The sequence below is a fragment of the Mugil cephalus genome, chromosome 13, assembly GCF_022458985.1.
Source record: "Mugil cephalus isolate CIBA_MC_2020 chromosome 13, CIBA_Mcephalus_1.1, whole genome shotgun sequence".
In the NCBI taxonomy this organism is placed as follows: domain Eukaryota; kingdom Metazoa; phylum Chordata; class Actinopteri; order Mugiliformes; family Mugilidae; genus Mugil; species Mugil cephalus.
In genome coordinates, this window is record NC_061782.1 from 18,024,300 (window position 1) to 18,038,858 (window position 14,559).

At 41.0% G+C, this 14,559-nt stretch overlaps 1 protein-coding gene across 3 annotated transcripts in view; it reads right to left on the bottom strand.

Annotated features, from left to right (window-relative positions):
* The window catches only part of grid1a (glutamate receptor, ionotropic, delta 1a), a 219,928-nt gene that overhangs the window by 37,572 nt on the left and 167,797 nt on the right, over window positions 1-14,559 (bottom strand). For all 3 annotated transcript variants that reach the window (XM_047603751.1, XM_047603750.1, XM_047603752.1), the window contains exon 5: window positions 8,862-8,915. In XM_047603751.1, the coding sequence (XP_047459707.1) occupies window positions 8,862-8,915 (54 nt within the window). The remainder of the gene's footprint in view (window positions 1-8,861; window positions 8,916-14,559) is intronic.

Consider the following 14,559-nt stretch of genomic DNA (forward strand, 5'->3'; position numbering starts at 1 on the left):
CCCAATGCTCTTACTTTTACTATTAATCATAGTCCCGAGTTCTACTGTTATTTTTCTTCGATTTGATTTCATCAAACGTTTAAGTGATCACAATCAATCAGGATATTTTTTCCCAACCACATTTCTTCCTCAAAGACGATGGTTCCCCACTATCCTTCCAGCTTTTAATAATGCATTGGACAGTTCTTAACTCAATTTTAGTAGTTTCTGCTTCAATCTCCTTAGATGTTTTCTCTGCTTGATGCCAACGATTTGACCCTTCTCAGACAGACTAATATCTTTTCCATGACCACAGGATGTGTCCACGTCCATGTGGTTGTACTACTCATTGGCTACTTATTGCATCATCTGGGGTTAAATAACTTGTTGCCAGCTGAAAGATAATTGCCCATGCTGTAATTATCTTATAGGAGGCTTGTACCTCTTTGCTTAGTTAAATCCATTTGGTCACTTTTTTTTTTTTTTTTTTTTTGGCCAGGCTGTGTATTTCCTGAACAATCACAGGTGTTTGACATGACATGACATGAGATTTTTCAGTGACTGCTTCAAGTAAAACGAAGTTGAAATTGTGATGGGTAGGGAAGTTTTCAGGATTCATGGTACAATCTGAACTTTGTTCAGGGCTCCAAAATAAAACATACCAGGGGGGAGACAAAAAAACAAAGCAAAAACTAACATGAATTTTCAGCGACAGAAAGAGCCTTCACAGCCTGGTCCAGGTTATAAAACGTTTCCCATGCCCAAGTCATGATGCACACACAATAAAATTTCTGTACCTGGCTCTCAAACACCTCAAGACATACTGTAAATTAGAGACAGCAATTCCATAAAATATAATATGTGCCCCAAATGTGTTTATTTGCATACAGAGTGCAATACTGAGATGGGATCTTGAGTGCTGGCTGGGGACGCGTGTAGAGACGCGTTTTAATGCCAAGTGTGAACACAGATACTTAAAGCTGGCCAGTGGTGATCTCATTGCCTAGGAGCCATGTTAATGCAAGGTCTGAATGGGACCATAGAGTTTGTAATTTCCTGGAAAACAACATAAAAATGTTAATGACTCAATGTGTGCTTGAGGGTTTATACAAATTAGTGTCCAGTGAGATGCTTTCTTTAATCTTCATGCCTCTTCCTCCCTCACTTTACTCAGTCACCAGCAGCATCGTCACGTCTCAAAAATATTCAACGAGGGTTTGACTTCAAGTCACCACTGGGATAAGACTTTTCACTTTTGCAATATTCACACAAAAATGACCACATATAATCAGGGCTGCAGGTGTATTATTCTAAATGGGACACTGCGTGTGATTAGCTGTTGTTCAAATCGGTTTTGTCGTTACTGCAGCTGTGTAACTCCTGGGAGGCAACTCAGATTTCTGAAAAAAAAGTGATCAGAGCAAGGCCATGTTTCAATGACAGCTGACGACCAAAATACATTAATCAAATCACGTTGAGTTGACAGAGAGGCTAAATTATCCTCCTCTAGATATAAATAAAAATGTTGTGTCATGACAGTCATTTAATTGAAAGTTAAGGTGCTTTTTAATGATGCAGGCAACTAAGCTAAGAGGCAGGATAGGAATCAGGATTTAGGAAGGAAACACTGTTTATGACATCAGTTTGAGTTATTCTCGCCTGTTGAACTAACACATACATGCCTTTTTATGTGCTTTCAATGTACACAAGAGAGAAAAGAACCTCTGGATCTTTTAATTATCACATTATCTGGTGATGTAACTGCTGTAACTTGATATTCTGAGTCCTGTTGTTCTTTACAAAAGGAAAAAAAAAGAGTAACACAATGTGTGAAATGTTGCTTATTCGTGAGAATGTGTCTTTTTCAATACACCAATGCTTTTTTATTTTTTTGCACATCTAACAATAGAAATGATAACTTTCTATAAATTATGAAAAATGCAAGGGTTTCTATTCAGGCAGTGCTGTTGTGGTGGTAAATTAAATATTAACAATCAAATCTGGATTTACCTGAAATACTGCAAATACTAAAGAGAGTGGAGTGGAGAATGTTTACTTGTTTGTCACTGTAACAACGGATATAATACACAATTCACATGACAAACGAACCAGAATACACAAAGAGACACTGTCTCTATTATCTTATGCTTGGCTTCAGGTTACTGTGCAATCACACAGATCTGAATTGGCACGAGCTCCCTTCCTGATGATTGTGTAATTCTCAAATTGGTAAATTAAGCTAATGATGATTAAGCAAGGGTTTTATTGGCTTTTATTAATAAAGCTCTCAAGCACTGCCAGTAAAAAAATGATTAGTAAAATAAACCACAATAGCTGATTTAGTGGCACTATGTCACTGCCCCAAGGAAATAGAGGTTGTTATTTCTAATGAAATCTCCAGTGTAAGTGCATCATTGTCACCCGTGCCATACCAAAGGGTGATGACTTTTTAATACCTTTAAATGGGCTTAGAAACGCAATCAGTGGCACATGCTGTTGCCATATGTAATCATCGGGGTATGCATGTCATTTTCTGCAGTTCTGTTTGAGAAACTGTGAATGCAAAGAGGTTGAACAGGGATGCAGTTATGTCAATTAGCAGGAGTGGAGTTCCTGTTTGTTTGCCACGAACAGAACAACACGCTTACAGCCGTATGCACTTTTATTTAAATCACTGCCGCCTCGTTCCATGAATCATTAATTCATTAAAACAGCCGCATTCAGTTGATCTCGCGTACGGCCCCATGCACATGATAAATGCAAACTGCACACCATAAGAAAAGTGGCTTTTCTGATTGAGAAAGACTGAAAGGAAACAAAGTATCGCTGGCTGTAACATGCGGTCTGAGCAGCTGATGATTTGGCGTAACTTCATGCCGAACTGCACTTCCCCGCTTCACCACTTCAGCACTTAAGATTAGTTTGACTAAGAGGCTGCCTAATTGGAAAAAGATATCTGAAATGCGACATAAGGTTTGAAGATGTGTTAATAATTTCGGTGATTAATTCATTTATTCATCCATGTGACCAGTGCAGGCTCACTAAATCATACTGGGCTTGGGCAGCTGTGGGTACAGTGCAAACAGTATCTCTGGTGCTATGATAGCAGCCAGCGTGGGTCTGTGTCTAATTTCAATCGCCCTCTTATTAACCCCAACCACATAAAATAAGTGTGACTGTAACCGCTGTAACATTTAGATGGAGGTGCTCATGAAGACATGGGCCTGTCTTGGGTTCTTCAGTTTTATGATCATGACACTGTTTGCCTCCTGTGTTCTCACCATTTCTGGGTTAATAGACAATTTTTCACATTTGAATTGGGATTCTGCGAGGATGCGCACTGTGGTCACACAGTATGAGCTTAGCAGCAAATCCAGTGTTTGGAAAAATGCAATGTTATTCATCTTTACAATTATCAAGAAGGTAATTGAAGATGAAATAAGTGATGCTGTAAACTGACTCAATTCGATCTATTTCACAAGAGATTCCATCAGCAGAATTGGGTTTCCATCTCAGTTGCTTGATGGGCAGTTACCCAAGACATCAGTCATATCATGACTGTCCTTCTTGACTCTGTCTGTCACAGACGGCACAACCACCCAATCAATCAAACATACTTGAGTGTCCCGCCTTCGAAGGAGGAAAAGAAAAAACAACAACAACAACAAATCCTTCAAGGATGCACAATTCATCCGAGTCAGAGGCAGACAGCCCTCTGTGGGCAAGCAGGTAGAGCACCCTGGTTTAGTGGGTGGTTTACCGAGACACACGCCTGCCTGTCATCCCTATCATGCCTTCCTTCTCAAATCAAGCCATGCTGCACTTCTTGTACACAGCTTTCCCCTTGTTTTTTCAAAGATGATGTTGGAGATCTGTGCGTTGAGAACGTTTTCGTACCCCGAGGGCTCATGATCTGTGTGTCATTCAAATATCACTCTGGTTTTAAAATACATCCGTGTCAATTCACGACTAAAAAAACTCCAACTGAGGAAAAGTTATGTTGAGGGAAAAGCTTGTGTGGAAAGGTTTACGTATCGCACTAATTAAGCCAGTGATTAATTAATCAATCGCTGATTGTTTTTCTATGGTCTGTTTTCAATTTCTGAGCAAAAATGCCAAAGATTTGCATATACGGCTTCTTAAATGTCAGGATTTCATTATTTTCTACGTGGCACATAATAATAACGTGAACAGCTTTCGCTTTTTTTAATGTTTGTCATACAAAACAGGACATCTGAGGATGTCAGCTCGGGCTATGGAAGAGCAGAACGTCCATTATTTCTGAGACAGTTGAGAAAACAATCAGCAGATTGATCAATAATGACAATAACTGCAGTGTAACAATGTCCTCTCTGCGTCCGGAAAAAGCATTTTTGACACTGTGACAACCGACATTAGTGGAGTCGATCCAGCTTGTGCCTAGATATATATCGATTTATTACAGTAAATTTAAAAGAACCAGTTCCAACTGGTTTAATTCATCGATATTAGCCTTCATGTTTATTGATTCTGTGTCGAAGCACGTCATTCACGTCACGTGACGCTCACGCGACGACGAGGAAGACGTGACGGCAGAGGGGCTGAAACGATGCAAAGTGTGGCTTCACTTCACTGGGAGTAACTGTTAACAGCTCAACGTGCAATTTATGCCGCATCGTAATTTCAAGCAAGGGCAGCAACACCACCAACAGTGCTGTGTGTTCGACAATCTCCGGTCAACAAGTGCCGCTGTCGCTGAGCCTCAGCAGAGCAATGACAGTGACGATCCAATGACCAATTTACTATTTGTTTTCTTACCGAGCTCTTATCTCTTGTTTAGAATGGGATGCACATCATAATAAAGTCCCGCCCCTGCCTGCACAGATTCGCAGGAGTCCTACCCGACGGCTCGTCTCATTCTCTACAAAGAATCGTCTCGTAGAGCCGGCTCGTTCGCAAAAGCCACATCAATATTATCAGCTTTATTTCTATAGTTTTGCCCATTACACCCGCCTCGCAATCCTACTCCCACATCATCATTTCCCGTCTCCCTGTGAACCCTTATCACATTGCTAGTCTAGGCTACTGCATTCATCGTTGCCACATGTTGCCGGTGGTGGGAGCTTTGCATAACTGCTTGTCATGGGAGACGAATGCAATGTGAGATCTCGTCTCGACTGTGCGGGACGAAAGGCTGACTGGAATGCAGAGAGATGGCGAAACCTGGAGAGTGGGCCTCACGATCACCTGGTTAAAATGGATGTCACAACTCTGTCATGACCAGCAGCATACTAGCAACTGTCTGCAGGGAGTGATGGTGCATTGAGGGGAAAGAGGAAAGAGGGAGCTGTTATTTCCCTGCAGGGTCTCCTGATACAGCCAGACTGCATCTGGTCAGACTAACAGGATTTCCAGATTTTGAGTGCGGGGAACAGCATCTAGGTATATTACAGGCGTGTAGCTAGGTGGGATTACAGGAATCACCAGGAAAGAGAATAATTCCTACCAGATGCAGTTTATAAAATGACTTTGCTCCTCACATGTTTTGAGTTTTGAGAAACGTGCACAATCTTTCTGCCATGAGCATCTGAGAAAACTAATCACGGGCTAATGGAAACAAATTAGCTTGCACCTTTCTTTAAATCTCCTTCTCCTTTCGAGATAAGTGTAGATAAATCATTTGCAGTTAGATACATGCAAGGATTGAATCTACAAGGTGATCCTTGTTACCAGTGCGAGATGAGGACAAATATAATTTAAGACACACTTGTTAGCAGCTAAGACTTTTATGTTATCTTTTTTTTTTTTTTTTTTCCCCTCCGGAGGCCAACGAGAAAAATGGCTCGGAATGAGCAGTAATTGAATTTTTTTTTTTTTTTTGTCTTCTCAACATGTCTGCGTTATTTTCATTTCAAGGTGAGTGCCAGCTTCATGGGCAGTTTATCTAGGGTGAGGAAATGAAAGAGAGACAGAAGAGAAGGAGATTGCAAACACAAATGAGAGAGGGTGAGGAAGGAATGAAGTGAAAAACATTCTCTTCCCTCACTCTAACAGAGCAGAAGGGGCAGGGGGGAGATGGAGCTGAAAATTATATATTGAGAAACGGGTGTAGAGAGAGAAAAGTGAATGAGGATATATTTTACAGTTCGCACTTACAAACAAGAACATTCTCCCTCTTTAAATGTGCACCGGGGATACATAACTCCACGGTAAGCCACATCCCATCAACCATTAAGTGACTACTGTAGAAATTAACATGCCATTAGTTCATACTTTCCCAGACTCTGATGCAATTAAAAGCTAATGTCTTTGTGGAGGTCTGGAGTAATTGACTCAGAAGCACGCATGAGTTTGTATGTGAATATTGCTTCAAATTGCTTTCCCTTTCTCCTCATCTTGTTTGCGGCTACAGAAGCTTCTCAACATAACTTAAGTTTGAAATGTTCCAAGAAACTCTAGGTCTCATTAGCTACTGTAGATCAAAACGTCAACTGTACAATTAAATATATGGTGGAAATGTGACAAAGCTCATTATAGTCTTAAATTAGGCAACGTATGCTGCGAAATAGGGCTCATCAATAATATTTATAAATAAATGCACATGCCACAGAAAAACACAGAAATTTCTCCACTGTGAACTTTTAACTTAAGTATAAATGACAGCAGTTTTCTTCTGGTGAGCCTGATGTATTCCGTACTGAGAGCTAATTTGCCACGCAGTAGTATAAATCCCGCTTCTCTCCCCGAACCACACTTTATCAATATTTCTACAAAGGTTGGCTAAATAACAAGGCTTTTGTCAAAATATAAGCACATTTTTCATGCTGCGTGGGCACGGAATCAATATGTGTCATGTTTTGGGTTGCGATGACATGTTCCAACAAGTGAGGCAGTGACACTTGAAATGAAATCACTGAATTGAAATTCATAAGGACCCCCCCCTGAAACCGAGATGATTCATTACAAGGGCCCTAGCCTGACATGACGTGGTTCTCCTCCCTCAACCTGGCCTGGCCTACGGCGTCTTGACTTCCATGTTTCCTATGGGTAATAAAATGATACGGGATCAATAAGATACACACATAGCTGAAGGTGGGGTCCCAATTTATTTTGGGGGTGCATTTGAAATGCTGAATACAGTGTTGAGATCAGCTCGATCTGATACAGATGACCTACCAACCCTTTATATATTCTATGAGGGGAGCAGAGGTCAGAGGAGTAAGATTACCCATGAAGTTTAATTGCGTAATACCGCAAATGAATAACTACAAATGATCAAGCCTGTTGTGGCATCGGTGTTGCTGAGAGACAACCATGTAATGATAATGTATCTAAGTACAGCCACTTAAAGTGTGTTTGCGTTGTTACTAGGCTAGTCATTGCTATATACTGCATTAATGATTAGAGAGGTCATGTCCTATATGTAATTACAGGAACAGATCCGCACACACTTACTTTAATAAACGGATCAGGCTTTTACAAACAGTAAAATAATATCCTCCCAGCTGTGGCGGAGATTAGGAATCAACCCAAGAAGGCCGCCATGTAACGAAAGACTTAACTGCGGCTGATTAACTGTGATTCTGTGCGAGCGCTCACCGGTCTTGTCCATGTGTCGGGGATAACTGCTGTTATCGTGACTGTTGTGCTGCATGCTTAAAATTTTACAAGTCTATTGATTTGGGGATGGCTCCTGCCACTGTACAATTCTGCAGGTAACTCAGGGGCAGCAGGGAGCAGTGAATTAGAAAACCCTCCCATTACGGTTTTGCCACAATCCAGATTGTTTTTGGGAGGGTTTATGGACATTTCATTTAGCAACGGATGTGGAGTTGTGGATCAAAGTGCTGTGCATCTAGCGGAGCTTTGGCAGTTCTTACAGATGTGGCTACAGCCTCAGACACATTAGCAAGAAAGGGCAAAGCCAATTTGATTAGCAATATTGAGCTTGGGACGTGGTGCTTATAGTAGAGAATAAAATCTGTTTACTGTTTGTTTTTTTCCCTCCAGAGGTGAGAGTAAGGGGTGCGCGTGACTACTACAGGGAAGTCAAAAAATGTTCGGGTGATTGGACATGTTTTGCATATTTTTTTTTAAAAATGTTGAAGACTCTTGCTTTAAAGTTTGTATGTTCCTTGTTTTTATCCTCACCCTGAAAGTGTGCTTTCAGTTAAAACCTGAAAGGTTTACGTTGCAGAAGCACCGCACGTAACTGCACATAACAAATGGTTAATCAATCAGTAGTGGATGGATATATTTGAATTTTCTGATCAAAATGATTGCTAGAGGCAACTCAGTAGCTGTTGGACATAGGAAGATACGTGTAATGTCCTTGTACAAAAATATAAAAAATGTATCGCCTACAGTCTTTGTGAGTGCCTGCTATTAGGCACAGACATTATAATATTCCTGGTAAATCATCTCTGAAAAACCATTTAGCTGACATCTTTCATCCTCTGCTTTTAGTATTGTGTCGCTCCTATGCCCCTCCATCTGCAAATCTCTTTGAATCAATGGAAGTGCGGCGATAAGCCGCCAATGCTAAAGATCCCTGTTCTGTATTCACAAAGTGCACCTGAATTTTGTGCCGTAAGAGCCACTTTAGCAGAGCATTTAAGTCAGTGTCCGATGTAGCCCACTGGTACAGAAAGGGGAAAGATCCGCTAATATTAGCAATTAAAGGGATGGCAATTATACAATATCAAATAAAGGCAGAGCCCTCGGGCAGCCAAGACAAAATAAAAACAAACATTGTACCGCTAATCTAACTGAATATTAACACAGTCCTACAGGTTGTCATGTATTTGTGCACGCCTTGGCAGCATACCTGATACAAAAGCAAACTGACACAAAAGTCGGAAATTCACTCATGTACATGTAAGTGTGTTTGAGTTTGGCCTCACCTCATTGGCGTAGACCCAGTGACTGTCCTTGGATGCCAGGTTGGTTTCCACAGCCTGCAGTGACGAATGAAACAAGAAGGGGAGAGGAGAGACAGAGAAAGAGAGAAAAGGACAAGTTAAAGAAACCCGTAAGCGCATACACACTGAGGTCTTACCGTAGTCCGTGTCACTCACCCCTCAGCTGTCTCTGGAGGTTCATTTGTAAATCAAAACATCCTAGAACTCATAAAGATTGCTGGTCCAGGGGGAGGAAATCATACTGGCTGCAGCATATTGGACAAAGCAGCCATTATAAATAAAGCTATGCTAAACAGAACTAATTTTAGTTCTGTTTTATAGTAATGTGAGATGTCTGAAGTGCAGACTATACACATAATATGTATTATGAAAGTACAGTTTATAGATTGTTACATGTCAAGCGGTATGAACCTTATTTTGAAACAAACAACAAACATGGCTATTTTGCCTCTGTAAATTCATTGTGGCTTTATTCATTCGCTGCATGGAAACATCTGAATACGAGGCTCCACATATGCGTGTATTCTTTCCTTTTATCCTGCTGCTCTGCTGTCACAGCGATACGTTCTCGCCTGTCGTCTAAACCCGGTCGCACACACAATACAGCCAAGGAATCTGCTATTTTCCAGGATAACTCAAGCTGGGAGAAATCTTCTAACCCCCCACCCTAGCCATTATATAAGGTAATTATGGCAGAAAGCGGAATGTAATCTGGTTACTGTGGTGAATGTAAATGGGAGGGATGACCTAAAACCTCGCAATACGAGTGAAGAGGACCCGTTGAGAATTACCAAAACATCCATGTCATTATAGAGGTCCTCCACCTGTCCAAGACTGCAGTCATTTGACATCTGTCATGCTTAACGTCACCATGCATGCCCTCCTCTGCAAATAGCTATCATTAGTGTCTAAATGAAGTCGGTTCTCACTAAAAATGAAGACTGATGCCTGAACATATGACCTAAAGAACCCTGCTGCAGCTTCACCAAACAACCACCACGCTCATCAGTAATACATGGTGCAGAAATAAATAATAAATCACCCAAAGCTGACAATCAATCTTCGAAACTTGGAAGAGTGGTGATTTTATTTTAATGCTACTCTTATTTCCTGATTGATCTCATCAGATTGCAACAGAACCACACCACCACGAGAGAAATGTTTACCGACACGGTTGAAATGCCATGGGCTCATACATAAAATTAAAGAGTGGGGCCATGTGTCTTCAAAATTACCTTGAATTTGACATTGCTAATACTGAAACACCAGATATATGAATGTACAAAAAGTATCTTCACGTGATCTGTGTTGATATCAATAAACAATAGGGCCAAACCGAGAGCCGTATATTAGGGAGAGTCTGGCCAACTAGGGAATGGACAGTCTGAGCGATCCCGCTATGCTGATTGGTTCTGAGTTGGTCACGTGTTTAATGGGCGCCGCGTTATCTACGTCTAACCAATATTCATCCATAGAGAAGTGGCAATAACAGAGAATAAAATTGGATTAAAAGTTATGTCACGGTGCTCACACAGAGAAAGTTATGGGAGCAGAAGATTAAAAGGAAGAACTGGATGTCAATAGATTTCTCCCTATAATGTGAGGTAAATGTCAGTGTGTCTGTTTGATGTTTGCTTTTACATAGGAAAAATGAAGTCATACCATCATTAATGTGTACCTTGATGTCAAAAATGCCTTTTTTTTTTTTTTAATTATTATTAACCTTTTTAAGTTATTCTTCGTGTATTAATGGTAATTTTTTTCTGACTTTTTTTTTCTGAGCCTTGAACCCATCAAAGCTTTTGTCTTTTTGTGCTGTTTTTTTTTCTTGTTTTTCTTTTATTTTTTGGTTGTGTCGTTGGCTGTTGGCTGTGGAGTTTGTCGGAGCGGCCGTTGTGTCCGTTGGTGTGTTCCTGCAATCAGGTGCTGGCGCTGTCCCCTGAGCTGCCCCGGAGTGAGGCCTGAGACTCCCGCTAAGCTTCGGAAGAGGTGCTCTGGATGCCGGGCTGGAGAAAGAGGTTCAGGTCGGTGCCATTTGTACTCGCGGGGAGCATGAGGTCTTTGGCAGCAGGATCGATGGACTGTGTGCGCTTGATGAGACCCAGAGGGAGTGTGTCGTGGAGGGTGCTTAGGAGACCTGGTTCATGGGACCACGGTGCGTCTGTGCCTGGCTTCGGGACTCGGCGGGCGGACACACTCCGTTTGAATTCATATCCCTCCCTCATCCGATAAGGAAAAACCATTGACGAGAAACACCATGACGACACGATCTACACCACTGTTGCTATGCAAATTTCCAAACATCCCCTTGGACACTATTTTGCCAACTGCTTTTGTATATTTTCATAATGCTAATTCTGTACATGTTTTGATTACACTGCTTGTTTTTATTCTACTTTAATTTAATCTCATTTTATTTTTCTTTCTTGTGATTTTATGCGTGTTTACTTTTGTGTGCAATGAAGCAATGGTGACAAAGTAATTTCCCTCGAGGATCATTAAAGTCCATCCCAGTCTAAATCTAATACTAAATAACAGTAAAACAGTAAGAGATTTATAATTTTTCGGAGTTTCAATTTCAATTTCAAACTTTTAACAGCGATGGATGAACACGGGAGACTGAGGCAATTATGCTACAAAGCATTTTACAGGCTCAGTTAAGATATTTAAAGATATTTAAGTGAGGGCCTTTTACATATTAACAGAGGTAATAACATTAATAGGCCTGACAATGGTGAAAATTTATTTCAACATAGCATATCCGCCCCGTAGTGTTACACTGTAGACTCTTCCCTCTGATGTATTTAATATGGTGCCCATGGTTTGAGTTGGCCAGAATCTCTTTAATATAGGGCTCTGAATCCAAAGCAAGTAGAGCTCCCCCTGGTGACTGGCTGCAGTATAAGCTCCGTAAGCTCCATAAGCTCGACTTGGGCCAAGCTAAAACAGTTACATACACGTGAAATCATTTTTTGAAGGATGGTTTTAGTGATTTTAGGTCGTTATAATGTTGATGCATATTCAAAGTGTCATTTTTTGGATAAGTTTGTTTTTAGTTGGTTATTGGAAGCTACAGACACAGGACGTGACATAATGGCGACCACAAGTTGCCATGCCAACCGCTTTGTACCGGGACTGTGAGAGTTGTAAAGACAGTTTTTTAAAATAACTACAGTGTGTAATCCAACATTTCCTTGTAACGGGTGGAGGTAGAGCAGCGGGTAGTGCTATTAATTAATCCAAACGTAAGTCTGGAGGAAGTGTGGTCGGGTCATTGATATCATGCCTCCGAGGGGCGCCACTCTTGGATTGTACTGATCAGACTCTGGCTTCAAAGTCGCAACACGCCCCTGTCTGTATCCCCGGAAAAATAACGTCAGTTTGACCAATGCAAGGAGATGGACTGCGCTGATACACAGTCTGTGGTTGATATACTCCATAAATATGGATATACTCACGCTGCAAGTGACATGATCAGGTACCAGCAGAGGAAAAAAGAAGTAATTCAAAACGACTTGAGGCACAGTACTGCAGGCTGTGTGTTTGTTTGTGTGCATTCGGGTTGCAGGTGTGAGAAAAAAAGCAAGATTTGGAGGAAAAATGAAGGCACTGTTCAAGGTTGAGCTGCAGGGGCCACATTAGGCCACAGGTGAACAAAAAGAAGCAGAAAGTGTGATTTCATATGTGTTTGTGTGTATGGATGCATGTGAGTTTTTGGAAAATCATTGTGAACAATGACATTTTTGCAAAATGACATTGTCATTGTAAGCATATCTATATGGAAATGTACCAAAACCTTGTCTGAGCTTTACTATTTCAGCAGCAGTTTCTACTTCTTCGGCAGATTAAAAATATCCTTTTGCAGCTGGGTACGAGGCCAAATTGTTCACACGGATAATTACATTAGCGCTTAAACCATGCCTGAATAACACAAAGAACGGTTCTGTTTGACAAGAGAAATAACTTGACACGTTCGCTCATCAGTGAAAGATGACTTGTGAGTATAAAGGTACAAAATCACATCCTCGCAATCTGTATGAGGGGGAAATAGCAGCAAGCGCCATTCATGTGTGAGTAATACATTCATTCACATTATGATGATAATGTCTTTTGGGCCCCAAATAAAACCTGACAATGATAACTATTGCCTGCCTTGAAGAATAACCTTGACATTCAAGAGAGACGACAGCTTCTTGAACTGCATCCATTGTTCCAGACAAAATCTGTCAGATGCCATAATGGTAAAAACAAAGTCAAGTGCCATGGTGTGGGTTAGTTAATGCATACCAGCTGGGATGCAGTGTTTTGTTAAAGCCATGGGCGCAAAAGGATCCAACACTTGAGAGGTGCAACATCAGTACGCAGCACGAGAGAACAGTGGTACCTCTAGGAATAAACCCCTTTGTAGTTAAACAATGTTTAACCATGCTTCTCGTGAACACGTAATTGAGGCACCTTTGCTGACAAACCGTGAGGACTCAGTCATTGTTAGTTATTGTTGCCAGTTTCTCCCACATCATCTAAGCAAAGCAAAAGCTGAGATTGGCTCCTTTTGTCAAACGTATTTGTTAAATCAATACATGTAACAACACAGAGAAGACTTAACGTTCAATGCTTGCTTCATTTCATATTCCATTTCTTTCATTTACCAGTGTTCCTTGGTTCAGATAGTCCTTCATTCCAAAAGAAGATGTAAAATGACAACAACCTGGATGCTGAGGTTTCGGTTAATTTGCGCTTACAGCACCTAAGGGAGCTGCTCATTAGGATTCCAAAGTAGCTCCTAAGTACAAAAGCCTCTTGTGTCTAAGTACACTTCCTACATTACTTTGCCTAATCAGCTCCTTTCTAATCGCACACGGTGTCATTTTACTTGAACTAAGCACGTTTATTCTCCCTTTGCTTAAAATTTATCGCACCAAAGCCTAAAATCCATTTGAGACCTTAAATGTTATCGACATCCAGGCAGAGTAATTTCAGCTTTGTGTGTTTTCTTTCGTCTTATTCACTTCAGGAGATGATGTAACGCTGAAACTATGGGGAGCAATGTGGTTTTGGAAGAGGAGGCACAGACAAGAGCCTGGAGTGACATCTGAGGAATATTTCATACTGTTGATACAGGCAAAGCCTGGCGACAGTAAGATCTCTAATCAGAGAGGCAAAGTACCCCAGGCGTGTTCTTATACAGTAGAACTGCCACAAAGGCAGCCAGAGAATGCCAAGTGCAATTTAAAGCCGTGACAGCCGAAAAGGGATTGAGAGGAACTGCGGTTAGAAGAATGTGAAAATCGGTGCAGGGAGGTTTGGGTAAGGCTTAGGCGAAGATGGATCTGCTCAATGTGAGAGATGAGAGTGTAAATATATTCAAAGCAATTATTTGTTACAGTACAATATCACGTTTTAAATATTTGAAAGGAAAGCAATTTGCTTTGTGCACTCGGCTACCTTGTTAACAGAACTTACGACAAAGTATGACTGCAAACCATATCCCCAAGAAGGTTGTATTATTCTCATTTTATTGAAACTATTTTAATGATTATTATTTTAATGTAATTGTTCAGCCTTGTTTTAATTTTGAGGGTCGTAGATTGTGGTGTTGTTTGCCTATGCTGTGGTGTGCCGGGGAGGCAGCACTAAGAAGAAGGATACCTAACAGGACAGACTGATACAGAAGGACGGC